Source organism: Tetrao urogallus, assembly GCF_951394365.1.
Source record: "Tetrao urogallus genome assembly, chromosome: 1".
Taxonomy (NCBI): Eukaryota; Metazoa; Chordata; class Aves; order Galliformes; family Phasianidae; genus Tetrao; species Tetrao urogallus.
Window position 1 is genome coordinate 111,166,153 of NC_136813.1, and position 26,536 is coordinate 111,192,688.

A 26,536-nucleotide genomic window follows, 5' to 3' on the forward strand; every position below is an offset into this window, starting at 1 on the left:
CTAATTTACCTTCCTAACGAGAACATTTTGGCAGAGCAAAGAAACAGAAACTCCAACATAATGTATTAATGCTGGTTAATTTTAAATCATAAGATCTGTTTGGTCCCCTCCTCATTAAAAAAATAAAAAGAATCTATTCACTAGGTGAAGAACAACAATTTCACCCGCTACCAAAAAAATCCAAAACATCTTTGAAATGAATCTGATAAGGAAATCTTATTGCATGACTCAGTGGGTGTGGTTTTTATCATGTTTCAGCCAGCATTACTGTTCACTTACGCAGACATTGCTTAAATTCTGTCCAAGAAGGAAGTGAAGATGGATATCAAAAGAGGAAAGTTAATTTAAATACAGAAGAAAGAATTGGTTACAGGCTCTCAGGTAAGAGCATGGTACAGAGAACAGCCAAGAAAGGGTTCCCTTATGCCAGCCTTCTTCTTCAACAGTAAATTCAGACAGCCACAGGTATCCAACTTCGGATTCTCTGGCAGGATGATGTTTGGCAGACAATGATGTTGCGATAGCTACACAGATTTAAGTGAACCTATGACATACACTTACCAATCCTTTCTCCCCATCTCCATCAATGAAAAACTAATGTTGTACAGCGAAAAAAAGCGGCTGCCAAAACCTGGATGTGTCTGTGATATCTGACTTCACAAACATCACAAACAATACCAGGTACAGTTACCCTCAAAATGGAAACCATGCTATTAAGCTACCAGTTAGCATAGTCTATAGGTCAAGACATGTTACAAGACTAAACTTTAGTCTAACACAGTGATTTTATCCCTCCACCTTCAATCTGGGATTTTTTCAACACGACTGTTCTTGCCTTTATTACAAGATCAACAGATTACACACTAATACTATTTCTCTCCCTAAAAATTCCATCTCAAAATGCTAACCTTGTTCTAGTGTGAATATAAATTAGTTTTCATAGCATGCTTATTTGGAGCTACTTTAGTTTAAGATGCAGTTAAGTTTTCCTAACAAGATTCTACTTAATTTCTTTCAGGTTTAAATCTTCCTACAGTTAGAGCAAATATAATCATTCACAACGAGGGGAAAACAAACAAACAAACAAACAAACAAAAAAAAAAACAGCAAAAAAAAAAAAACAACAAAATGCCTTCGCTTTCAGGTGAATTTAAATCAGACAAAAATAAATGAATCACATTTTTGAGAATCATCATAGCAACAAAGCCAAAAGCATAAGGATTCTACTAATAAAGGAGACTGACTTCCACGTGTGGAGGAAAAATAGTTTTCTGTTGAAATAATTTTGAAAGAATTATGAACAAAAAAATTCCACTTCTTATTGCAGTATGTATACAGGAATGAAAGTGATTTATTTATTACACACAAAAACTTTTATTAAAAAGGCTGGTAATGGAACATTTTATTTTCATCTATCAGCTTGATAAAAGGTTAATTACAGAAATTGTGTATAATGTATGTCACATGGATGGGTTATTTAAAAAAAAGACTTGATAGAGGATCTTTTATCTTAGTTACATTGTAAAGTGCCTTGTGTAGTCATATTCTATTGTTGGAATGACTGCCTGTACAAATTTCAAGAAAATAAGAAGGTACCTGAATTTCTTGTTAAGGAAGAGTTGTAAAAAACTGGAAATCCCATAAAACAAACTAGAGGTCACTTACAATATTTCGTTTAACTGTTCTTCTTTCTAGCAGGAAAATAGCACTTAGAAATTATACAGTTAGTGACTGGGAAACTAATACAACAGATCTCTAATAATAACATCTGGTGCTTGCCCAAACATAGAAGTCTTACTTTTTCAAGATAAAACAAGGAACCAGAAGTTACTTTCAATAACTCTTACAAATATCATACAAGAACATATAATGCCATTTACCAACTTAACATTTGTTATTAACAAATGCCAAGCTGAACTGAACCTAGCAAGGCTAATTCCTTCCTGCAGCTGCAGGGAAAACAGGCTTCTTCTCACAGAATGGCTCATGGATCATGAATCTCCAACCCCCCTGCCACAGGCAGGGCCACCAACCTCCACATTTAATACCAGACCAGGCTGCCCAGGGCCCCATCCAACCTGGCCTTGAACACCTCCAGGGACGGGGCATCCGCAACCTCTCTGGGCAGCCTGTTCCAGCACCTCACCACTCTCTCTGTAAAAAACTTAAACTGAAACTTCTCAGTTTCAGTCGCTCAGAAAAAAAAGTAAGCTGCTGTTCTGAAACACCCTTTGGAAGTGCTTCTTGCTCTTGAGAAGGGAAATAGAAATAAGCTTTGCTAAGCTCAAAAGCTTGCCTTTGAATAGCAGATTTTCTTAGTCTTCTCTGTATGATACACCTTCAAACGATTGCTGGTCCCAAATTTGTAATGTTGAGTATGCTGGACAATTGTAAACTGAGGCGTCTGTCCACTTGTGACTGAGGCATACAGTGAAACAAAAACTAAAATAAATCACTAAAATCAATCTCAGAGCCAAATCTAATACAAAAGTAGTACATCTGATATTTCCAAGTCTACTATGTGGTAATATCAAAGCATGGATTCTCAAACTTCACTTAAATACATGCCAACTCCAGCCAACGTCTATGTAACTCCAGCCTTATCTTCTTAATACATCCTCCCTCACCAGGATCTCAATTGCATATTCATAGCTACCTCCTTAATTGAGATGCAAACTTTCAATCTTGTCCCTTCAATACTACTCGTTTTCCACTCTGGTTCCTCACCTGCCCTCCCCTCTCCCCAGCAGAGTAGCAGTGTTCATTTACACAAAAGGAACTCATCCCAGAAAACTAATTAAGTACTACCACAAACATGGTTTATTGCTTTCACACACTATTGAATTCTAGTTTAGGAACCCTTAAGTAACAGCTCCCTACACTGAAAGAAATCCTTACAAATAGCATGCAGTAATGAAAAAGGATACATGTGAACTCCAAGTTCTCCTCCACCTTCTGCAACAGTCTCTATTATTTTCTTCATCACCTCCGCATGCCTGAAATACAGATTAGAAGCAGTGAATGAAAAAATAACGAAAAAATAACTTCTTCTTCATCTCAATAAAATCATATTACCTGCAAATTCAACAGTTTCGGATGTTTGGTTCCAACAGCAGCAAGATGAAACTTGCAGTTTATTAACAGAGAAGTCCCAACAACGACTGAAATATTAATACTGAAGTGCTGAATATAACAACTGCCAGCCTCCTACATTCACAAAGAAAATATTCTATGCTACAGTGAAGACTGAGTAGCATAATGCAAGACAGTGTATTTTCCTTGCTGCTTGTACAATTGTTAATTGTAAAATGACAAAGTCATCAGGAAAGTCTCTAGAAGGTAATCCTCACTAGAAGCAGCAAGCCAGCAGAAGTCCCCAGATGATCTCTGAAGGTGACCTAGAAATCACTGCAGCGTTTTCATCTGCCTCGGGTGATTTTCAGTGTGCGTAAGAAATATCAAATACATAACTCATAGTTTCCTTGGAAATGCAGGGTAAGCCAAACCTACATAAAACACCTTTTATAAGAATATAAAATGGAATCACAAACTATCTGAGGTTAGAAAAGTTTCTGGTCATTGCCTAGTACTGCCAAGTCCAGCTTTTCCTGCTAGAAGAACAGTAAGCTAGAACCGATTGCTCAGGAGCCTGTCTGATCTAGTTTTGCACACCTCCAACAAGGAATGCTAAAAATCTTTTAATGATCAGCTACAATTCAGGAATAATAGTCTTGTGTTCAAGACAGCTCTTCTATATCATAAACTAAGGGATGAAGAACATACCAACTCAGAGGAGGAAAATACTGTACGGTCAATTGAAGTTTTAATTATAACTTATTAACTCAGACTCACAGGTTGTCACTTTCACCCATCCATCAGCTTTAAATTCATGATTCTGTAGGCAGTCCTGACGAGAAACACCACATGGTGTTATGTTTGCCCACCCCTTTAATAGTGCAAGTTAGTCAACAGGTAGCAGTTTAAAGTACTCATCCAAAAACAAACTGTATTTGTAAGAACCAGGAAGAGTGGTAAGCACAGTCTGAATAACTTACTGAACATCCTTTGACATTATTATACAAATCAAAACAGCCTAAATAACTGACTAATAGTGGCATTCAGTAATTATCTCTAAAGTTACTCATGCCGACAGTGACTGCAAACACAAGGAAGGAAGTTGTTGTAAAGTTACCAAGACACTTTGTAAACAGGAACGTGTAAGTCTGGGAAATGATAAAGGTCAGCATTTGTCACTTACTGTGCTGTTGGTCCTTAGAAACCAACTTATCATCAGAGTTGATTCCAATTCTGGATCCTCATGATGCCACTGCAGAACTTATGCTGACACAGGTACCTAAGCCAGATGCTTCTTTGTAGGCATGTGGCCTCTGTTACAACTTAAGTTTCATCCTCTCATCTGTTAATGGTGAGTTATTTTTTGTAGTGGCACAAGTACAAGTCACCACACAGCTATTTTAAGTCTTTTACAGGATACTGGCTCAACCTCATACAGAATCACAGGGTTGGAAGGGTCTTCAAGGATCATGAATCTCCAATCCCCCCCTGCCACATGCAGGGCCACCAACCTCCACATTTAATACCAGACCAGGCTGCCCAGGGCCCCATCCAACCTGGCCTTGAACACCTCCAGGGACAGGGCATCCACAACCTCTCTGGGCAGCCTGTTCCAGCACCTCACCACTCCCTCTATAAAGAACTTCCCCCAGCATCCAACCTAAATCTCCCCTCCCTCAACTTAAAACCATTTCCCCTTGTCCTGCTGTTATCTACCCTTTCAAAGACTTGATTCCCCTCCTGTTTATAGGCTCCCTTTAGGTACTGAAATGCTGCAACAAGGTCACCCCGCAGCCTTCTTTTCTCCAGGCTGAACAAGTCCAGCTCCCTCAGCCCGTACGTATACCTTAATGAGAGTTGTTCTTTCCAGTTTTCTAAGAACTAGTAAAAGATAACTGGAATTCTCTAACAGCCACATAATGGTCATTCTTACAGTCTTACAGTTACCTGTGAGAAACTTTGTGACTTAGAAGCTTTCAAAAGTCGGTTTCCTTCTACAAGAAAATTTTGAGAAGACAACATGAAGAATATGTATCCTAAAAATAAAAGAAGCAAGATAACTTCGGGAGAAGTGTAATTTAAAAAACCCTATCTAGAAATCTCAAAGATTATTATTATTACCTTACTTCTGAATATTAGTTCCCCCAAAATAACTGGTTGCCTTAACCCAAGGTAACTGTAAATGCTACGTGTTCACTGATGTTTGTTTCAGGCCTGTTTGTATATCACTTGAGCTAACAAGTAGATCAGTAGATCAAACATTTGAAACACCTACTAAAATCTCCTAATTTACTTACTGGTATATTACCAACTCTTGATGTGCTTCAAGTAATATGAGTTAATATTCATATTCTAAGTGAAAAATACTGTTGTTCATATTGAAAAGAAATTGAGACAGATACGTATAGAGTTAAGTCCATAAATAAATAAATTGAGAGAATCCAATTTCTGAGATTGATTACACTCTCATAAGTTTTTACTTTGTTAAAAGTTTCTGCTTTTGAAGAGAATCACAGAACTGTAGGGGTTGGAAGGGACCTCCAGAGATCACCAAGTCCAATTCTCCTGCCAAAGCAGGCCTCCCACCGCAGGTTGCACAGGCTGGCATCCAGACAGGTCTTGAATACTACCAGAGAAGACTGCACAACCTGGGCTGCTCATTCCAGTGCTCTGTCACTCTTACTGTGTGGAACTTCTTGTGCTCCATTTTATGCCCAATTCCCCTTGGAAGTAACTAAAATCTTTCAGAAGTAAATGAATAAATAAAATCAACCTGACAGTGGAATTCAGCACAGTCGATATACTGATATTTTCTCAGTATCAGCTGAAAGGGAAGATTACAACACTGAAAAGTAAATGTATACAATAAAAACCATCCTGACCTATTGGGGGGAAACACAACCCACAAACCACACAACAGCAATACCAGAAATGATCGATTATTCACAGTTCAAAACAGTAAAAGGCCTTCTTCAGGACTTTCAGTGTAGTGGACAACTATAAGCTTCTAGAACAAAGAGCTGAATTTAAGACTCTGTAGGACAGTGTATTTTCAAGAGAAAACTGTCCACGAATGTGACTCAGTGTATGTAACTGCTCACACAAAGACACTGGTGGGAAAAAAGCACACAGGTGCCATTTTTAGTATAAACCTGCATAATCTTGACAGTTGACCATAAACTCTACAATTCACTTATCCTGAGCCTTACAATCACTTCCCTGCTGATAGCTTACACTATGTAAGGTTAAAAGACTTCAAAAGCCTATTATTATACACTCTGAAGGAGAGGAAAATATGATCTTGGAATTAGTATATGTAATTCAAACCCAACTGTAAATGTGTTTAGTAGTTAACTAGTTTGCTATCAAATTATCAATCATAAAACCCACATAAATAGTGAGAACTGTGGTTAAACCAGTTTCCAGCAATTAATGAGGAAGTTGAATGTGTTCCTGCTGGTATCATAAAAATGCTGATAAGGAATACAACTTCCAGAAGAGCTGCAAGATTAACATTTTCAACTAACTACTTAAAATAGAACCAGTCTTAAGAAGTGGCAGTCTCCCTCATGCCAACATCCCATTTCCTCCTGTTCTCTGACGCAGGACAGAAGGACATACGCATTGCAAGAAACAGCCAAGTGAGTTTAGGACCACGCAAGTACCCCACATTACACAATATATGTAATGTGTAGGGAAGTAACAGCTGCAGAGCTAGAAAAACACTAACTTAACAACAAAACATTTTTGACCTTTTAAAATAAATTAATAAATAAAATCTCAGAAGTCCAGACTTTCTCAGCTATACGCCTTATTAAATTAAGGAGATGGAATAGCTTGCCTCATACAGCAAGAGAACATATTTAATGCTTTAAGAATTAAGCAGCATGAGGCAACCTAATTTAACCATGGCCTTTGTAACATTACTACCTAGCAGTCACATAGAATTCCATTTTAAACCACCATTTTAGATACACTATCAGTCACTTTCTTCATGTTCTCAGGACAATACCTGCTAACTTACACAATGTCAAGCAGTTGCCAGTCAATTAGATCACTGTCTTGTTTTGGAGAAGGCTACATTGCTTCCTCTACATTTAAGACTAGTGATAAACTGATCTCACTGCAATATCAATCTTCCTTTTTTGTTCTTAAAAGACTAATTGCAGTAAGTCTCATGATGCAAGCTGTTTTTCCAAGGGTAGATGTGAATTATGTAACAAAGTCACTGAAACTTTACTCATTTCAGAGGAGGAACACATACACTCGCAGCTCTCCTCTGTGAAAAAATTTCAATCCAAATTCACAGGCTAATAGGAGATTGGTTCTTCTTCTATAAAGAAGTCTGCAAAATTAAACAGGATACATTGTAGTCACAGACCAGAATATACTCCACAGCTTTAAGTAGTCAGCAAGGGTTGTCATGCCCAAATATCTTGTCATCTTTAGTTCTTTTGTGAGTGCCCTCCAACATGCATCCATCAGAGGCTTCCTCACATCCCTCTATTAGCAGGTCTTTCAGCATCCACTAAATTGAGCCACATCAGGAACGTTTTCTTCTTTGCTTTGGTTAATTGCCTTCCCACTCAGTCTGCTAAACCTTCCTACATTCATCCCACCTGATCAACCGTCAAAAGTAAAGAACAGCATATGCTATTTTCTTCCCAAATCCTTCTTACAGCAAAAGATCTTTTTCATTCTCCTCATTATCTGACAAACTCACAGTACATGCTCAAAAAAAGAGGCCTGAGCACGTACTTCGTAATGCTTCCCTCAAATTTTTCAAGTCTCCAGCAGTACACAGACGAGAGGCTCCCTAATTCTGGAACAGTAACCACACCTGACAACTCTTGACAACTTTTCTTCCATTAACTTCCTAAACAACTTTAATATTTAGGTTTCTTAGATACATGCAGAGTTTACTCCTTTTTCTGGCTTTCAACATGCCAGTAGTGAGTTTCATTCAATAATATGCACTTTACTACTGAGGAAAAAAATAAAAAGAAAGACCTACTGGCTATTGTCCCTCTGTGGCTATCATGATAAGAGTCACTGAAATCAGAACTCATTCCTCAGCTGTCTTTTGCTAGCTGAAGGGTCCCAGATTACTCAAATCATTTCTTATTTGGAAGAACCTTCATAACTGCAGCTATTCCTGATACCCTATCTGTACCTATTCCTTTATCTCAAAGACTACAGAATGGATAACAACAACTTACTGCAGTATTCAACATATAGGTCATCCCACAGATTCACAGTAGAAACTTAATGTTTTCTGTTTTAGTCTTTATTCCTTTTCTAATAGTTCTCTAAATTGTATCTGCTTCCTATACTACTCTCGAGTACCAAGGTTTGTCTAGATAGGTCTTTATAGACTTAAACCTGGTCATTTAAAGACCAACAATGAAGTTCATTACTTAAATTTCTCTACATCAGCTGAACTGGGCAGAAAGCTATTTCCCACTTGTAAAATGTTTTCCCTGCTTAATATTGTGCAGGCATAACCTTGAGTGCTTGTTAAAAGCAGAGACTATTGCAAGGCGGTGGTTAAAGAACCAAAATCTGGAAGACAAGATACAGATTATAAAACACATGGATATACAACCTCATAAGATCAAGAGCAGCCATCCACCAGTTCAAAGCTTCCATTCTTTATAAACAATGGTACAGCCTTCCCAAAACTAATTGTATGTTCAAAGAATGCCTAGAAGTAAGAATGTTTTGAATCTGCAGAAGTTACCACAAGCTTGTCAGTCACATGCTAATTGTTTGGCATCTCAACTAGCGACACAAGATCCAGAATTGTTTCATCAAGCACAAAGAAACTTATGTGAGTGAAAGGGACAATCAGAATTTCTATTTATTTGTATAGTAAGCATGTACACGATACAGGATGTTTTTCCTTTTTATTTTTTAATGGGAAAAAAAAAAAAAAAAAAGAGAGAGAGAGAAAGCCTGAATTCACATCTCCAAGACCTTGATAATAGCAAGAAGCTGAAGAATCACTCTACATCTAAGATAAAAGCCATCTTCAAAAACATGTTAGAAAAAATATCTGTGCAACTAGTCTAACTACAGACTACTTGTATACTGGATGAGAAATGTGGAAATGCAACAGAAAAGATCCTGAAAACAATTTATTTTTTTTTTTAAACGTAAGTGCAAAATAATATTTCAGTGTGACAATTACAGGACCTGCACTTAGCAGTTTAATGGACATTTTGGGGAGAAGGTAGTAATGAAAGAGAGTTCTTTCACACTGAAACAACATTTTCCTGTTCTCAAAGCATATATTATACTTCTACTCCCCCAAAAACAGCAAATGAAAGCACAGAACTTGCTTTATAGAGTTCTAGTAGTCTGCCATCTTCTGGAATTTCTGGGAAAGTGGAGGAAAAGCAAGTTAAGCACAGGAAAGAGAACTCTAACTGCATAGTACATTTGCAGCAGTGAGCAGTGGAATGACCTCAGAGAAAAACTATTACCTGTATTTTATATTCCCTCAGAAGCTAAGAGACCATTGTGGCAGCCAAGTATGGAAATAAGTCCAAAAAAGCCTGAATCAAAACCTTAACAAGAACAGCGAAGTGCCTTACGTCCACATCCCACTAGAAATACTTACCTGCATGGATGAACTGAGCACATGGGAGGTGGAGGAAGGTGAGGATGGTTTTCAATGGTCACAGTCTTCTTGACGTGATCTTGACTAATGTCTTCATACATATGCTCTACTGTTAAAGGCTGCCGTTGCTACAAAGAGAAAAGGAACACTCCATCAAAAGCATTACTAAAAAAGAATTTTTTACTGCTTCTTAGTAATTCTAGCATCACGAACACATGTAGTACCGTAAGTCACAAGTACAACAGTTCTGAAAGTACACTGAAAATACAGATTGTGTTAAAATTCATACGGTGTTGAAATAGTACTACATAAAACCTTGCTTTTAGTATATAAGGTGGTCGATTCTATATATGACAACCAAGGCCCTGGTTCTCATCTAGGTATCTGAGTCATAAGCCCTCATCAACTTTGATCCAAGAAACTTAGCTAGTAAAAGGGAAGTGATTTATCTAATCTTTTTATCACAAAAACACATGTTTAGTTGTCTGAATTGACAGGGGTTATTTCTCTTAGCTTCTCTTAGAGCAATAGCTTAAAAAATAACAGTGCACAATCCCCCTTTTTTTTAAAAATACTTAGTTATCAAATACAATTTTTCAGTGAAATAATTTCTGTGTCCTGCAACCTTAAAAGCCCTGTCTGCAATCCTGACTGCATAATGGCTTCCTCACCATTTCTTCCTTTCAATTTGCACTGTGATTTAGAAAGTAATAACAAAGTAGCCTTGTTATCTGACTTGGTCTCATTTCACAGAAGTGGGAAACAAACAAACAAAGAAACATTGCTGTACCTCATCATATCCAAATAACCAGAGCCTTGGAGTTTGGTAATACTTGTCGTAAGTGATGTAGAGGTCATAAGTTCTAGTCTGTAGAATAGCATCTTCCCCTCCAACATCAACTTTGGCTTTGTTAACTTCTACAATCTGTCTTGTGTCAAGTGTTGCCTGGTTTTCAAGGTGAAAATGACAACATTAGTATAGTCCTGTTTGTATTCCCTCTTGTCCCATCCTATGCAGCTAGGTAGGGCTGCAAGATCAAAATAAATGTTCTCCAGTGTACATTAAGAAATACAGGCTTTTAGGTTTTGTTTTCAATCTTCAAAGAAGTAATATAATTTTCTCTCCACTTGTTTTTTGTTTGTTTTTTAAGACACGATTTCTCAAGGAAAGGTGCAACTACGTTGTCCTACCCTCTTCCCTTCTTCCACCAAAAACTTTTAAACGAAAAAGACAATCCCAATGAAATTCACAAGGCAGGTCTCAGATTATGCAGGTTTCATGAAAACCTCAGAAAAGTGCCTCCAAATAATGATGCCCTGTCTTCCCTCATTAGATTCTGGAGTGTGCACGTAATTAACTGAACCTATAAGACACTCCGTCCACCACATACAGGTTTTAGAACAACCACCACACTTTATAACTTGTGAATTGAGCATAGTATGTAAGCAGAGCAAAACAGAACAGCAAAGAAAGCAAAATTACTGCGGTCAAAATTTCTAAGGACCTAAGAGTTAAGGTGGTCAGGAAGGAGACAAATCCATAGGAAACCAAGCTCAGGAATCCCACTGCTCCTAATAACTTTATGTGAGCCACTTATCATCTTTATTTTTACTTTGCTTGTGCTCATACTGGTGATAAGTATTTTAACAGACAAGACAGAACAGTTCACTCACATCATCTGTCTCCAATAGCCCACTTTCTTCATATTCTGAAAAGAAGACCCATAAAATTCTGTGTTCAGTTCACAGCTAGTTGTCATATTTCTCATTCCCATTGTCACATGTATATAAACATGTTTTACTCACATAGATTTCCCAACCCCCAAACCAGACTAAGCCTTTTTAATACAAATGTGACACAGCCTACAAGTACATGATAAACAATCCTTAAAAAAGTGTTTTTTAGTTGACGGATTACATAAACCCATGTAGCAGGAATGAAACTATGCTAAATTCCTAATTTTTCTTTGCTTCTATGTTGCTACTCAAACCTATTTGCCTGTCAATAGTCATTGAGATTTCATCACACAAATTAAACATGCATCAATAAGACCATACAAAAGATAACAAAGGAGATTTGCCTGCTGATTATTGTTAGCATGCATTCTGTAAAAATAAAGTAGTATTCTCTTAAAGTTTACCACTATAGCTAAAGGCCTGAAGAAAAGTGCATCCCATTCAATTACGGAAATACCTTCCATGTCTGCAGCTTCTCCTTCATCTTCCTCGTCATCATCTTCACAGGATGCTGATCGCTCTGGTATTTTTATATTATCCTTTAGATAAAAAGTAAAAATTGAAAGCACTACTTTAAAAGATAGCTGCATTTAAGATGCCCCAGCAAATCTCAAGTATTCAGGTCCAATCAAAACAGCCATGCAAAAAATAAATAAATAAATGAAATAATCTGCAATACTAACAAGGATTATACTGAACTCAAATATTTGCCTTAAAAATCCACTAAAAATTTCTCCTTTGACTTTGTAGTCCAGACTGATTCTATTTATATGTAAAAAATAATCACAAATAAAGAATAAAGTATTACACAGCCATAATTTATTTTCAAATAACCCACTTGCCTCAAATGAAAGCCCACAACTAGACATGTAGATTAAGACTTTCTATAAACTAAGCCACAAACAAGCCCTCAAACAACTTTTGTGCCTATGGATAACGTTTGAATCCAACAGACAATTCCAGAGAAATTCAGAGAGGGAGGCCTCAATTTATGCCAATGTCATGAAGACTTCAAGAGAATACTCAAAACAATGATTAGAATTAGGAGCTGCTCTAATTATAAGGAAAACAAAACAAAACATAATCAGTACATAACTATGTCGTTGAGTACTTCAGCAAACGGTATATTTGCCAGCAGAAAAAGATTTGTCATTCTGGACTGGCCTTGTGATCCAAGAAATGAAGTACTCTACATGCAGATTTTTTTTCTGTGCACAAAACAGAAGTGAAATCCTTAACACAACAGCAGTTGCACATCCAATAAGGTTCTACAATTACATTTTGTAATTGTAAACACCAGTCACCTCCAGGTGATTCTTAAGAGAGTTTTTTCTACCCTTACGTAACTGAGTTGTCAAAAAGTTGTATTTTCACAGTGTTCACTACAGTCTCACTTGGATGAATTTCACAGTTAACCACATCAACAGAGTTTGAGTTGCTTACAATTTCCATTCTCTTTCCATCTAATCTTCAGAATCAAAAGATTCATGCTTGGATGGTTTCACACATTCTTAAAGGACACAAATAGAACTCCACTCGAGCGTTCATCATTAAAATCATTTTGCCCTTTGTGACATTCTCCCCATCTCTTAAGCACATTAGCTATTACACATATCCATTTCAATTTCTGTTCTCAGTTTCATGAGGCCTTAAGTTTCAGATTTGGATCCTGCTACCGAGTGATTTTTTGGAAACGTACAGAAACTGATGACTTTGTAAGATATTTAAACAGTGCTAGTATGTCAATGAATGTGAGGGCATCAAATAGGACTTAAAGAGTTTAAACACTACTGCAAATGAAGTTTAAAGATTATGAATAAATACTTCCTACTCCTGCATTATTTTTCCACAAAAAAAAAAAGAAGAATTATTTACATTGGATCACCAAACATCAGCTTCTTGAGAAACAAGGGGAGTTATCACTGTAAATCCAGGTGCATTTTCAGTTTGTAGAAGTTTGGCACAAGAGCACACTAGTTAAACACAGCCTAAAAAAAACACCGCTCTGGTAAACACGTGGTAATGTAGAGATACACATGCTTAAATCAGTATCACAAGCTATGAAGGTCAATGAATATCTGCAACAAATCTAGTGACAAAGAGTATTCTAGACTTTCAGAAGCAATACTAGATTGCTGCAGGGAAGATTTCTATTACCTTTATGTCCAATAATAAAGCAAAAAAAATAATTCCAAAGCAAGTACCTTACAGTCTAGAGTGATCTCCTTAACTGCTTCTGTTGCACCCGCTATACCTGTTAATTGAACAATAAGTTTGCATTAAAGAAACCTGCTTCTCTGTTACAGAACACTACAACGAATGATGCATCTCAGAAAGCAGCATATGATCATTCCTATTACATCTCACAACAACTCTAGATATTTGAAAAGCTATTTATTTGGTGTTGGCAGCACGCTTGGAGCTGGACATCCATAAACAGACCATGCTAGTAACGCATAGCACAATAGCACAGCTCTTATGCTGCAAACAAATTTTGTTGATGGAATAACTGCAAAGTAATTTGGATTTTTTATTTTAAGGATCATTGGCACAAAGAATGAATTCACGATGTGAATTCTCTCAGCTTCACAAGCAAGATATGCTTCATTAGTTGTTTCGAAGCATCTTGAAGGCAAAGTGTTGACAACAAAGCAGTAACATGGTAGCACGCAATGCTTTCAGCTGAGAAGAAGTGGAAGTAAAAAACACCCCAAATCACAGCAGTATCAACATTTCAGTGCCTCCGCATTTGATTCCCAGTTTTATTATAGCACTCATTTGCTGCTCTTTGGAATACACGACAACATTCTGCTTTGAAACAGTAAATGAATCTTCTTAACTGCTCAGGTAAGAAGTTATACCATGAATGAATGAACTTGAAATCAAGTTACTGTCCTGCAGAAATGCAAAAATGAACCTCAATTGCTTAGGGAAAGGGATGTCAGGTGAATGCTGCTCAGAAACAACGCATTTCTAGTGGCAGTGTGATTGTTTACATGCAGTTTTGCCCCACACACCAAAAAGTGCTGTTATAAAACTTATCAATACAGATGAAAGGAAATAAATTTTTACCTCTTAAGATTGTTCAGAGACCCAGCTAGATCTAATTAGAAGTCTTATAACCGTACTAGCAAAGCATAGGAACCAAATCAATCAATCCAAATAATCTCACCCAATAAAACAAACAAAAAAAGCCACACCCAAAACTTGACAGAGCAGAGAAGGAGAAAGCATACCTAATTAAAGAATATGACAAAGCTATGTCTCACATTATTTCCTTGCAGAGAGGTGTACAATTATGAAGAGCAATACAGGGAAGAATTTCCAGTGATCAAAAATATACATTTACAAAAGCAAAAGCATCTTCTTGCACCCCTGTTCTCCTCAATATGGCTAAATTATTTAATGAGAGAAGATTTGCCAGAATACAGCAAAAGAAATTACACTGAAAAAAGTAAAGCTGACTGAAATATATTCCAGCTTTGGAGGCAGTAGAAGACAACGTAATTGAAAGACTGAATTTAACTAACTCATTACAGCATACATCTTCATTACATCATGAAGAAATTGATTAAAACTAATAAAACTGCCATTTCTCAGAAAAGGACAACGTGGTTTACTAGAAGCTGTGCTACACAGGATCATAGAATCACAGAATCCTAGAATGGCTTGGTTTTGAAGGGATCTCAAGGATCATCAAGCTCCAAATCCCTGCCACAGGCAGGGCCACCAACCTCCCCATTTAATACTAGACCAGGCTGCCCAGGGCCCCATCCAACCTGGCCTCGAACACCTCCAGGGACGGGGCATCCACAACCTCTCTGGGCAGCCTGTTCCAGTACTCATCACTCTGCTGGTAAAGAACATCCCCTGATATCCAACCTAAATCTTCCTTCTCTCAACTTAAAACCATTTTCCCTTGTCCTGCTGTTATCTACCCTTTCAAAGAGTTGGCTACCCTCCTGTCTGTAGGCTCCCTTTAGGTACTGGAAGGCTGCAATGAGGTCACTCTCCAGCCCTCTCTTCTCCAGGCTGAACAAGCCTGATAATGAGACAGATCCATGTAAGCAATAATTTTTAGACACAAGCTCATAAAAAATAAAAAAGGATCATCTTTCACAGTCATCACCTTATTTAACAATATTTTTAGCCCTTCAAATGACATCAAATACTAAGAGCTGTTTTCTAATTGTTCCCCTTTTTAACTCAAACCCAACAAATTAACAAAATGGGAAATACTACAATCATTAAGTCTCTTTGCATCATCATTTAAATATCAAAATCCTTCACATGCAATCTGACTAAAAGCAGAAATTAGTACGTTCTTGACATATATTTTAAACCAATGTTCTCTTTAAGAGAAGATCTCTTTGCTAAAGAATGAGCCAGTACACAGCCCCTAGCTTCCTCCCTGGCAATAACTTCCTAGAACTTTTCTAAGAGAATACCAGAATAACTAAAATACCGTTGACATCTCTGAAAAGCAGCCTATTTCAGACACATACAGGCATACAGTTAAATATGTCATACAAGCAGTCATACACAAAGCACGTGGGTTTCTGGCACAGTAACATACTTTCTTCCAGATTAGATACACAGTCAACCGCATGAGAAAGATTTTACTTTCTAATAGTGGAAACTGATAATCTTATTGATTACCAAATGCAAAGTTTGAAGCAAGACTCTGAATACCTGCATTGTGAAAGGTGTCTACCCATCCCCCATCACCATCATCTTCTTCTATAATTGCCTCCTGCTCGTCTGAGTACTCCATCTGCTTGCACCTTTTGTAGCATGGTACTGCAAAAAATTGCAAAACAAGATGACTGCAGCCATTCCTATACAAAATCAGATTGATGCAAGAAACTTTTCTACAAGGTCTTCTGAAATATAGTTAGCTCATATCTTTATTTAAGGAACCCTGATATATATACTTCAAATGAAATTAATTATGCTGATGAGCTGTAAGCGGTGTTTTATCTCACTACAGCACATCACTTGTTTGAGTGGCTGCAAGTTCATTCTTCTTCTGACAATTAGAACTTTCACCCAAACTCACAAGTACCAGAAACAAATTAACTTCTCATGTGTCTTTATGCTACCTATTCATTTGCTAACAACTAAACTACTGCTAAACACTAAATTACATCTAGCCCAAGTACACTGTTGCCTATATTACCACCAGTTTACTGAGCTGATTTGTCTCTAGAATTTTTTTAAAGTTTGTATCAGATATTTACTGTTAAACGTACCTAATTTATCATGCTAGTTAACATCTACAAGTTTGGAAGAGGCTAAAATTAATTTGTTAATTAAAGTAACTTCAGTCATATGTATTATATTGCCATTTAAGTACAATTTAAATATAATTTTCAGAAAACAGTCACAGAAAATGCGGATCCAGTTAAGACAAAGCAGACTCATTCCAATTGCATAAATGAGCAGTACAACAAAAATGCTAATTTTCAGAAAGAGAGAAGGTTTGAAAGTCACAGTGAAAGAACATTCTCCAAAGACTTCCAAAATGAAGCCTGTAGAGTGGCTTTTGGCTTCACCCTTAGCCCACAACTTCTACTCAGGTGCTTGGCCAACGTGTCACTACCAGTAGAAATAGCACAAACACATTGCTTTAAAACGTGGCCTAGGAAGCTCACAGCAATGTGGTACCCTGGAAGGAGTAGAAGAGATAAAGAAAGTAGATCACCTGGCCATTCAGCTATCAAGACTATCTCACTGAAGTCTGTCCAACACTAGCACTAACATCTTCATATGATAGTTCCCTATAGTTCCCTGCAAGACTTCAAAAGCTTGCAAGTGACATCAAAGCATGAAATACAACTTCCAGCAGGTAAAAAAACTTTTGAGGATCTTCATAGTATTGCAGGTACCTCTAATTACATCATCTTTGACACATTTTTATACAAAATCTCTCAAGAAAACAATTCTGCCATGGTAGTGCCAATGCACATCAATGTACAGGTCTCTCCTACATTTTCTTAAAAAGGTAGTCATCACAAGTATTATACATACACACAATTGTGAATCTGATGAAAACTGGATTTAAAATTGCATTTTATATAATCGTATAATATAAATTATTGAAATGAACAGTGACATCAGTTATGCATTCCAGAAGCACTGGTATGACAATTCTGGGAACTTCAATAACTCACTATTTCCAGAAGGAGGTGTAAAATAAACATATCTTATTTATTTAAACATAATAAACCAATTATGATCTGAAGGATGGAGGAAAAAAAAAAGATAGACAAGGACAATAGACAAGTTTATGGCATTTACGCTTCATTTTTACTTCATCAAAAGAAACTGCACTGCTGGTATAAAGTCCTGGTAATAACAGATAAAAGGAAAAGATTTCAGACGTGCAGGAAAAACTTCTAATATCACAAGAACACAATATGCTTCAATTGTCAATACAGGCAATGAGTAGAGTTGACAGCACAATCAACCATGCTGTCCTAAACACACTTATATTTAAACTTCAGCCTTACCATTTTTAGTTACCAAAAATTGTTTGTCTGTTGGCAGATAAGCCTTGACTTTTAGCTCTTCTCCTGAAGCCCTGCAAAACAAAGTGCACCATAAAAAGGTTGGGAATTTGATGACGTGCAAGCAAAAGAACCCTATTTTCAATCTACATCAAGAGTAATTTATGTAACCCTTTTGAACTTTTAACGGAATTTGTTTGCTATAACTTTGCCCTTGGTTATATAGAGACTTCGATATCTGTATGGGATCAAAAAAAGTTGGCCATTCCTTAACTATCAAGTCTCGGATTACAAATATTTTCTGCTTCAATAACCACCTTCACTTTGAGATAGCCTAGCAAAGATGGGTTGACAAAACAATCTAGTCTGTAAGAAACATACTAGAATCAGCAATAACATAGTACCAAGCATCTCTAGAAAGCAACTTCAGAAAAAGAAACCAAAGTTATAAAACCTGTCCATAGTAACCAGACTCCAGTAATTTTGCTAAGCTCACATTATTCAGAGCACTTTCTTTTACCTTCCTTGCTTTTTGGTTTGGAATAAAAGTCTTCTAATCTACTAAATAGTCTGCTGCAAACTATGTGCATAAAGCTTATGTACAGACATGATTCAACATCTTATTTTTTCTGAAGACAGTAAAAAAGGCAAGAAACTGATTCAAGTATAACAATTCTTTATCTGTTCACCGTCCAGAATGGTTTGTTTTATAATGCAAGATACTAATAAAATGTAAGAAAGTACCTTGTTTGCACCCCCCACTGTGTGTGAATAACAATGAATTTCCCAGAACAAGCACAGCACAAAGCAACCTGGCGTGGGTCTACTTGAAAATATTTAAGCAAACTCTTGCTTAAAACATACCAATTACAACTTGTTCTTAGCAATTCTGTTTGGACATGGCCTTTGCTTTTTTTTAAACACGAAAGACAAACTTGGGAAGAGACACTGCTACCGCAGCTAAGTACTGAAAGCATGCATGGTATGTACAAGTTTATTTCCACCAGAGCCTTTGGAGAACAATAACAATGAAAAAAACCCAGAAACAAACCCTTATTTCCCCTACTGCTACAAAGAATAAGAAAGACCTGTTTGACTTAAAGTTCATGTATCTTCATCATAGAGATAGAGTAGATTGCACTGCAAGAGTCAGAGTACTATTCTGAAATGAGACAATTGTACGGTTGTATCCAATGGAAATACATCAAAGCATAGGTATGTAGGGATGCTACAACTTTGTGCAATTCTTCTGTGTTTACTTACCATTGCCAAGTAGGACAGTGGTGAACTAAGTGATCGCCAGCTGCAACAAACTGTTAAGGCAAGAAAAAATTAAAGAACTGTTAAATATAGCATAAGAAAGCAATGTGCAATTCCTGCAATACTATTTATATTTCAGTTGCATATTCCTCTGATACTTATTACATAGTTAATCTGTTTATACTTTGTTTGATGCTTTCTTTCAACTATTTTTCAGCTAATCATAAAATGACTAACAAAACTAAATCAACTTCACCTGAAGGAAACGCATACTAACCACTGTTTCTTAATCCAAGTTACATCATTGATTTTGTGAAGGATAAATTATTTTTGTTTGCTACTCTTCATGTTTTACAAAGACATTGAAGAGATTAATATGAGATGAATAACTGAACTTAAGCTTTCCATTCAAAATCAACCCAGTAAAAACTTTATGTACATTTATTTGAGTTTCAGCTACAAAAAAACAAAAGTTTAATTCACTTCTAGTGTTCACAACAATTTTGCAGCAAGAACAGAAGCGAAACTGTCACTACTTCATTGAATTAGTGAGAGAACTGCAACAGAGGAATAAACAGTATGCTTTAAGAAGTGAGCACCAACCACCATATTTCACCACTGGCATTTACTAGATATGGATAACCACACATTTAGTAAATTGAAAAAAATTATGTAGAACGTTGTTCCAAACAAAGAACTTTTAAAAATCTTCACTCTACTTTTTCTTAGTATCAAAGATAACAGCTATTTCACCATGCAAAACTGTACCAACTCAGAATCTACCCAGCATATTCTAACCCACTGGGCATAGTTTTCCTGCACAAACTGAAAAAGAAATCCGTATTTAAAAATAATAATTTCTGTGTTCCATGCACTAGTTCACTTTGAAAAGAAGGTACACACCTAATGCTACAGTTGTTTTCTTCTCTTAGAATGCCAATTTACAACAACATATTTGTAAGCTGCCCACAAGGCATTATGGGGTGATATAGCAGGCTTGTAGCATAAGCATCAGCCATTTTCTCATCGTGCCTTCCAATGCAAAGGCTCAGCACACAGTGGAAAATACCAGAACGTGTACTGCATATGAGTTAGCAGATCTGATCTCTGCAAAAGCGAACCGTTTCAACCATTCTCCAAGAGAAGCCTCTAGCTGAAGTGAAATTTTCAATTTAAGGAAAACTGTAATCCCTTCCAACACACAGGGAAATTTAAACAAACAAACAAACAAAACCAACAAAAGCATGCACTAGGCTTTATGTGATAATAAACACCACATGGAACTCCAGAATCATCTAAAATTCTCTGTCCAGGGAACTGGAACAGTGCTTGCAGCTGCACTGTTAAAAGACATTATGTAAGATGAAAAAATTCAAAGCGTTCTTTGCAGGTTTTGTAATACCAAAAACCTAAAACAATCTCTAAATTTCACTTGCATTTTTCTTCAGCTTGGACTGCATAATTAAATCAGGTGGTTTCACTTTCTATTTCTACTGTGCTACTGCTATCGTACCTTAGCCGGTAACACAAAAGTGACAAGAGAACAATTTTAGGACAACATCTTACTTCTACTCTTGAAAAGAATTATTTTAAAGATTTGCCCATGCTCACATATGAAATTTAAAAGGCTATCTTTATGAGTTATTAATTAACAAGAACACCTGGCAGGCAAGAACTTGCTGAAATTACATCAATTACACAGACCCCAAAAAAGAGTACTAATGTTGAATTTGATTAGTCATCATTAGTGTTATTATAGAATGGTTTGGGTTGGAAGGGATGTCTAAGACCACCCAGTTCCAACCTCACTGCTATAAACAGGGACACCTCCCACCAGACCAGGCTGCTCAGAGCTCCATCCAGCCTAGCCTTGAATAGATTCATCTTCACAGACAAGCCACAAGATCATAGAACCATTAAGATTGGAAAAGACCGATAAGATCATCCAATCCAACCCCAACTCATCCCCACCATGTCCACTAAGTCATGTCCCTCTTCACAAAGTTTACCACAGTGATATCTCAGACTAAGATGCAGGAAAAACAAGTTAAATTGAAATTCATTACTCGGGAAACCCAAACTCATTCAAAGATAACATCCTACAATCATCACAGGTGACTTCAACTCTTTATCAATCACTATTCTATAAAGAACAAAACCATCAGTGAGTAAAAAGTTTGTGAAAGAGACAATAAGCAGGTCCACGCTTCAGCCCTACCTAAGTTTAAGAAAACAATTTGTCTTGCTAGATAACCATTTCCCTTGAGTACAGCTTTGAAGGATTCAATTTATTCATCCTATCAGTATCTGTGTTTACACAGATAATACATATTATTTGCATTATTTTACTGACCCATAAATACTGCAAACAGCTTAATGTAGCATAGAGTGTTTCTTGCCACTACAGACACTATCTTTTCAGTTCTACTATGGAGTTCCCTCCTTCAGATCAAGAAGGGATTAGGCAATAGTACATTCATTTACACTTTCTCTGTAAAGTTATACTTGTTTTATATAGAGAAAACAAATATATTAGTATGTAAAATATATAACCATCTACACATATATATTGTTATCAATACAGCAGAACACTTTGTTACTAAGCCTGTTCTTCAGAGTACTGCTCTTCTGGATGACAGAGAGCACAAATGTTTGCATGTCTCGTAACACAGCAGAACAATACTAGCTACCAACATTAGGAAAAACACTCCTGCCCATACTAGTTGCAGTTGGTTTAATTTCATCTTCACATTTGTAAGTCATCACATTTTTCTTTCATTCTACCTAACTCTGTTCAGTAAGGACAACGTATTTTCAGAACAGAAGCATTTTAATGGGAGAAGAAGCGTAACCAGGGAGCCCAAACAGCACTGCATATTCAGTGTTTTTACAATTCTAGAAAAATTCTTTTTTTCCTCTTTAAAAATTGCAATTGCTTGGCAGCATGAAACAGCCTCCAGAGGGGGAGAAAAAAAAAAAAAGACAAAAATAAAAGCATTGAATTGAATGCTTACCGTAAGCAAGCATATATAACGATTTAGCCATAGTCTTGGAAGGAACCAAAAGTGAGGTAAGCAAGATACAGTAATAAATTTACCTCATGAAATGTTTATGGGAAAAGCCTTTGAAATAAACATATTCCTGTTAACCCCCCAGACAAACAGAGCTGCTGACCCAGCAAAAACTTTCTAACTAGTGTTTTAGGACATAACACAGGAAAAGACATCCCACATTCAGATCTCAAGAAGAATTCTGATGCTGACCTACTTCACCTGTAGGCTAAGAAGGCTTTTTTTTTCACATTGTGGAAATTGTTTCAAGAAGGAATACTTAACTGACAAAGAAGTAAACTGTTTGAGATGAGCACAGTCACTTTGAGTAAAAATTATCAGTACTTTCACAGTTTCCAAATGTATTTCAAAGGTTGCAAATACTTACTTCTTCAGGTGTAATGACTCCAGTTTCTTTAAATTTGGATTCCTGCAATAAATAAAAGGTAGAGTTTTTGAGCTCGGCTGGCAAATCAACATATTCAGTTTCCTGGTGACAAAAATATCTGCTCAGTCCACATAGATCTGCAAAGCAGCTTGGAAGTAGCCTCTGCTTATGCTGATACCTCCATATCCTATAACATAAGGCCTGATAAAATTACTTTGTAGCAGACTTGGGGGGGGGGGGGGGGGGGGGAGGGGAACAAGGTTCATGATAAGATTACAAAGTGGTTTTTAATTTATTCTTTTTTGCTTTTGATAGAGTCAGTTATGTCAATAATAATAAATATATTATAAAAGTAATAATAATAAAAAAAAAACCCAAGAGAAAAAGGACACCTTACACTCTGTATTACATTTACCAGTTAGAGACAGAAAAGCAGCTGGAAATAATGATCTTTAGAATAACAATTTTGAGACTGTTTAAATACTGAATGACAGCGTAATGCATCAGTATGTGGGTTTCTAGGTCATGAAATGAAGGACTGAACCAGCTTTCACCTGTGATAAGAAAAGCTGCAATGACTGTTACTAAATCTTTTTGGTACCCATTTTGTTTTGATGCCTTCATTATACACACCATAGAACCAGTTATAATTACAACAGATGGCAAACAGCCACGTAATTTAGTTTTGCATAGAAAAATTAAGAACTTTTGCATTAAAGACAACATCTATGAAGTTTAAGACTACATTTTCAGCGTAATCAAATTTGGAGAGAGAGTACTCTGTTTATGATTCATTTGTTTTTTCATTCAGAAAAGCCTCAAGGAAACCTACAGTTTTTCAGCTATTTAAGAACAACTTTTGAAAGAATATAAATTTCAAGGATGGCATAGCTCACTTTTCAAGTCATCAATTACTGCATAGCTTCTTGACCTGAAGAACTCATGATTCTTTCCATCAAGACTAAAAGCAGCAAACACAAAGGATTTTATGTTTGGCTACAACTTCAGCAGGTTCAGTCACTGGGAAAGCATTAAAGAAAACCAGCTGCTACTTAACTTAGTTCTTCCCGGCGCTTGACCCTGGTGCACGCTACCACCTGAGCTATATAAAAGGAAACAAGCTCACCTATTTCACAGAATGACAAGGTTGGAAAAGACCCACAAGATCACCCAGTCCATCCTCTCATTATGATTGCTAACACAAGCTACTAAACAATATCTCATAGCTCCTTATCCAGATGCCTCTTGAACACTGCCAGGGACGGCGACTTCACCAGATCCCAGGACAGGGGAGGTATTCATGAATACCTGATCCCTTTCTCTCCCATTACGTCTCTGAAGAAGAGACACTGAAGTGAATGATTAATGATAAACAAACTGGTTGTTGTGCAAACGTCACTATATGCACTGCTATACGCAGTTAACAAAAATAAAAAAACTAAAGAACTAATTTAGCAATTTGGATTACTATAAAAATTGAGAATAACATATTATGCAACACCTCGTTACAGTCTACTTATTATTTAACCTCAAAATTATCCATACACTTTATGCAACAAGAACAAGCTTCTACTTCTGGAATTACATTAGGAAAAATGTAAAATAACCACTCTCTGTTCCCAGAGGGTAAATTGTTCACTTTTTCTAATCTATGTGCATCATGTGGTATGCAAGCCTAGCACAAGACACAGTAGCTAAAGTGAATTTCTGAAGTCAAGAAATCAGCGTACTTGCTTAAATCCCCTTGTAAAGGGAATACATACATGTTATCATCACCTCCCACTCATGAGAAGTTCCACAGCCCCCCAGCACATCTGAGCACAAAAACTCCTCTGCTATTCACATAATAAAATACCAGTTGTGCAACAGCCATACTGCAGTGAACAAGCCACATTTCCACACAACTTCACAGCAGCAGATGGTTTGCACTGGTGGTGAAACCTACAGAGACAGACTATCCAGGCAGGAGCATGTTATTTGCTTTAAAGAGACAAGTTCAATTAATAACTGCATATCACCGACTTCTGTCCAAGGATCCAGGTTGCACAGTACAAGTCATGTAGAAGGTCATGCAACAGAACTATAGCCAGAGAGCTTGTTGTTGTAGGCAATTACAGCAGGCATACAAGGGTTGCTGCAGAAGTAACACCCCCTATTTTATTAAGTTGGTCTACAATGTCAGAGGTAGATGTAGGTGATATGGCAGTAAGGGTTGAACCCTCCCTCCAATATTCCATTACATTTGGTTGCCGTGTGACAAATGGCAGCAAAGGGGAAGTACGATAAAATGGTGTCTGACCTAGGAGTGTGAATGAAACAAAGATGTGCCACTGAATTCCTCCATGCAGAAAAAATGGCTGCTACTGACATTCATCGACACTTGCTAAGCATTTCTGGAGACCAAACAGTGGATGTGGTGACCTTCTTTACGGTGACAGAGCACTGGAACAGGCTGCGCACGCAGGTTGTGGAGTTTCCCTCTCTGGAGATTTTCAAGACCTGCCTGGACACCTAGTTGTACGATCTGGTGTAGGGAACCTGTTTTGGCAGGGGGGTTGGAATTGATGATCTCTGGATGTCCCTATGACTCTGACATTGACACGGTGAAGTGGTGAGTGGTGTGTTTCAGCAGTGGCAGCAGCTGGTCATCTCCAGTGATGCAGATTTTGATGAGTGGCATGCAGGCTCTTGTTCATTGCTGGCAAAAATGCACAGCTAATGCTGGTGCCTATGTTGAGCAATCATGATTTGTAGCCGAGTATTTTCTCTGCCAAATAGTGTTATTGTATTCAGTGCATTTGTTATAGTTTCCACAGAAATAAGCAGGAGGCATTACTTTTGGAGTGGCTACATATTTTAATAAAAACATGGAAAAAGTCTGAAAGTCAGTACTGAGAGAACTGCTGGGAAGTTAAATATTTCCATACAAAGTCAACTTTTGAATAGGAAAACAGTTGAAAACTGAAGGTAGAATATATTACGGAACTGAGAAATGGAGAAAAAATAAAAAATCACTTTCTACCTACCTAAGCAAGCAGGAATAGATTTGCTGTACACCTTTATAAGCACATTATTAGAGAAGACCATGAAGAATTTCTACTGTTTGCTGTTACGATGTGCAGACGCTTCCATTTATTTAGCAATGCTGATAAAGCCAGCCATGCTATACAACTTTATATTTGCGCACATAACGGAGACTTGACGAGTTTGTTTCTTTCTGTCAGCTGAGAAAGCTGCACTCTTACCCAAAAGACCCACTGCAACCCACCCCTGGAACCATGCTCAAGCCTACCACTGCACAAGCACGCTTGGCTTCCATCCCTGCTCACGCAGGCAAACGTTCAGCCACTTCAGCACAAACCGATGACAGCAGACAAGCCGTTCTCCCAGCAACCCGCCGCCTCCCAGGCCTGCCACCATCATCTCCCCCCACCTCCCCAAGGGATGCTCCAGCCCTGACGGAACGCAAAGCGCAGCTCAACCTCACGGAAGCAGGCAGCTGCCCGCTCCCTCCTTTGGAGCCAATTCGCAGAGGCGGGGCGGCGTCCTCGCGACCCTCGGGGCGTCAGCGCGGCCTTCACAGAGGGCGGCCACCCACCCCTCCCCCCTCCCGGAACGCCTAGCAAGGGAACGCGCTGGGATCTCCGCGCAGAGCCGGCACCTTGAGGACGGGAGTGAGGTACTCGGCCACCTCCAGGGCCTTCCCCTTCACCGTGTTGATGACGTTCTGCATGCCGCCACAGGGCCACGGGAACGATCGCCGCAGCCAACGGTCACGGCGGCACCGGCAGCCCCGCCCCCTGTCCCGGCCACGTGACCCACCGCCCGCTCCGTCGCGCACACGTACGTCATGTGCGCAGGCACAGACCAAGACGGGAAGTCGGCGGCTTTTCCT

At 37.7% G+C, this 26,536-nt stretch overlaps 1 protein-coding gene across 1 annotated transcript; it reads right to left on the reverse strand.

Moving 5' to 3' along the window:
• Positions 1-1,514: 1,514 nt before the first annotated feature.
• On the reverse strand, positions 1,515-26,374 carry ATG3 (autophagy related 3; the record flags this gene model as incomplete). The annotated part of the gene is made up of 12 exons (XM_079542848.1): positions 1,515-1,596; positions 2,928-2,996; positions 9,698-9,825; positions 10,488-10,643; positions 11,372-11,406; positions 11,892-11,973; positions 13,639-13,688; positions 16,127-16,234; positions 17,947-18,017; positions 19,207-19,256; positions 22,642-22,683; positions 26,303-26,374. 12 exons carry the CDS (start codon positions 26,372-26,374, stop codon positions 1,515-1,517), a joined length of 945 nt encoding a protein of 314 aa, XP_079398974.1.
• Positions 26,375-26,536: the final 162 nt, after the last annotated feature.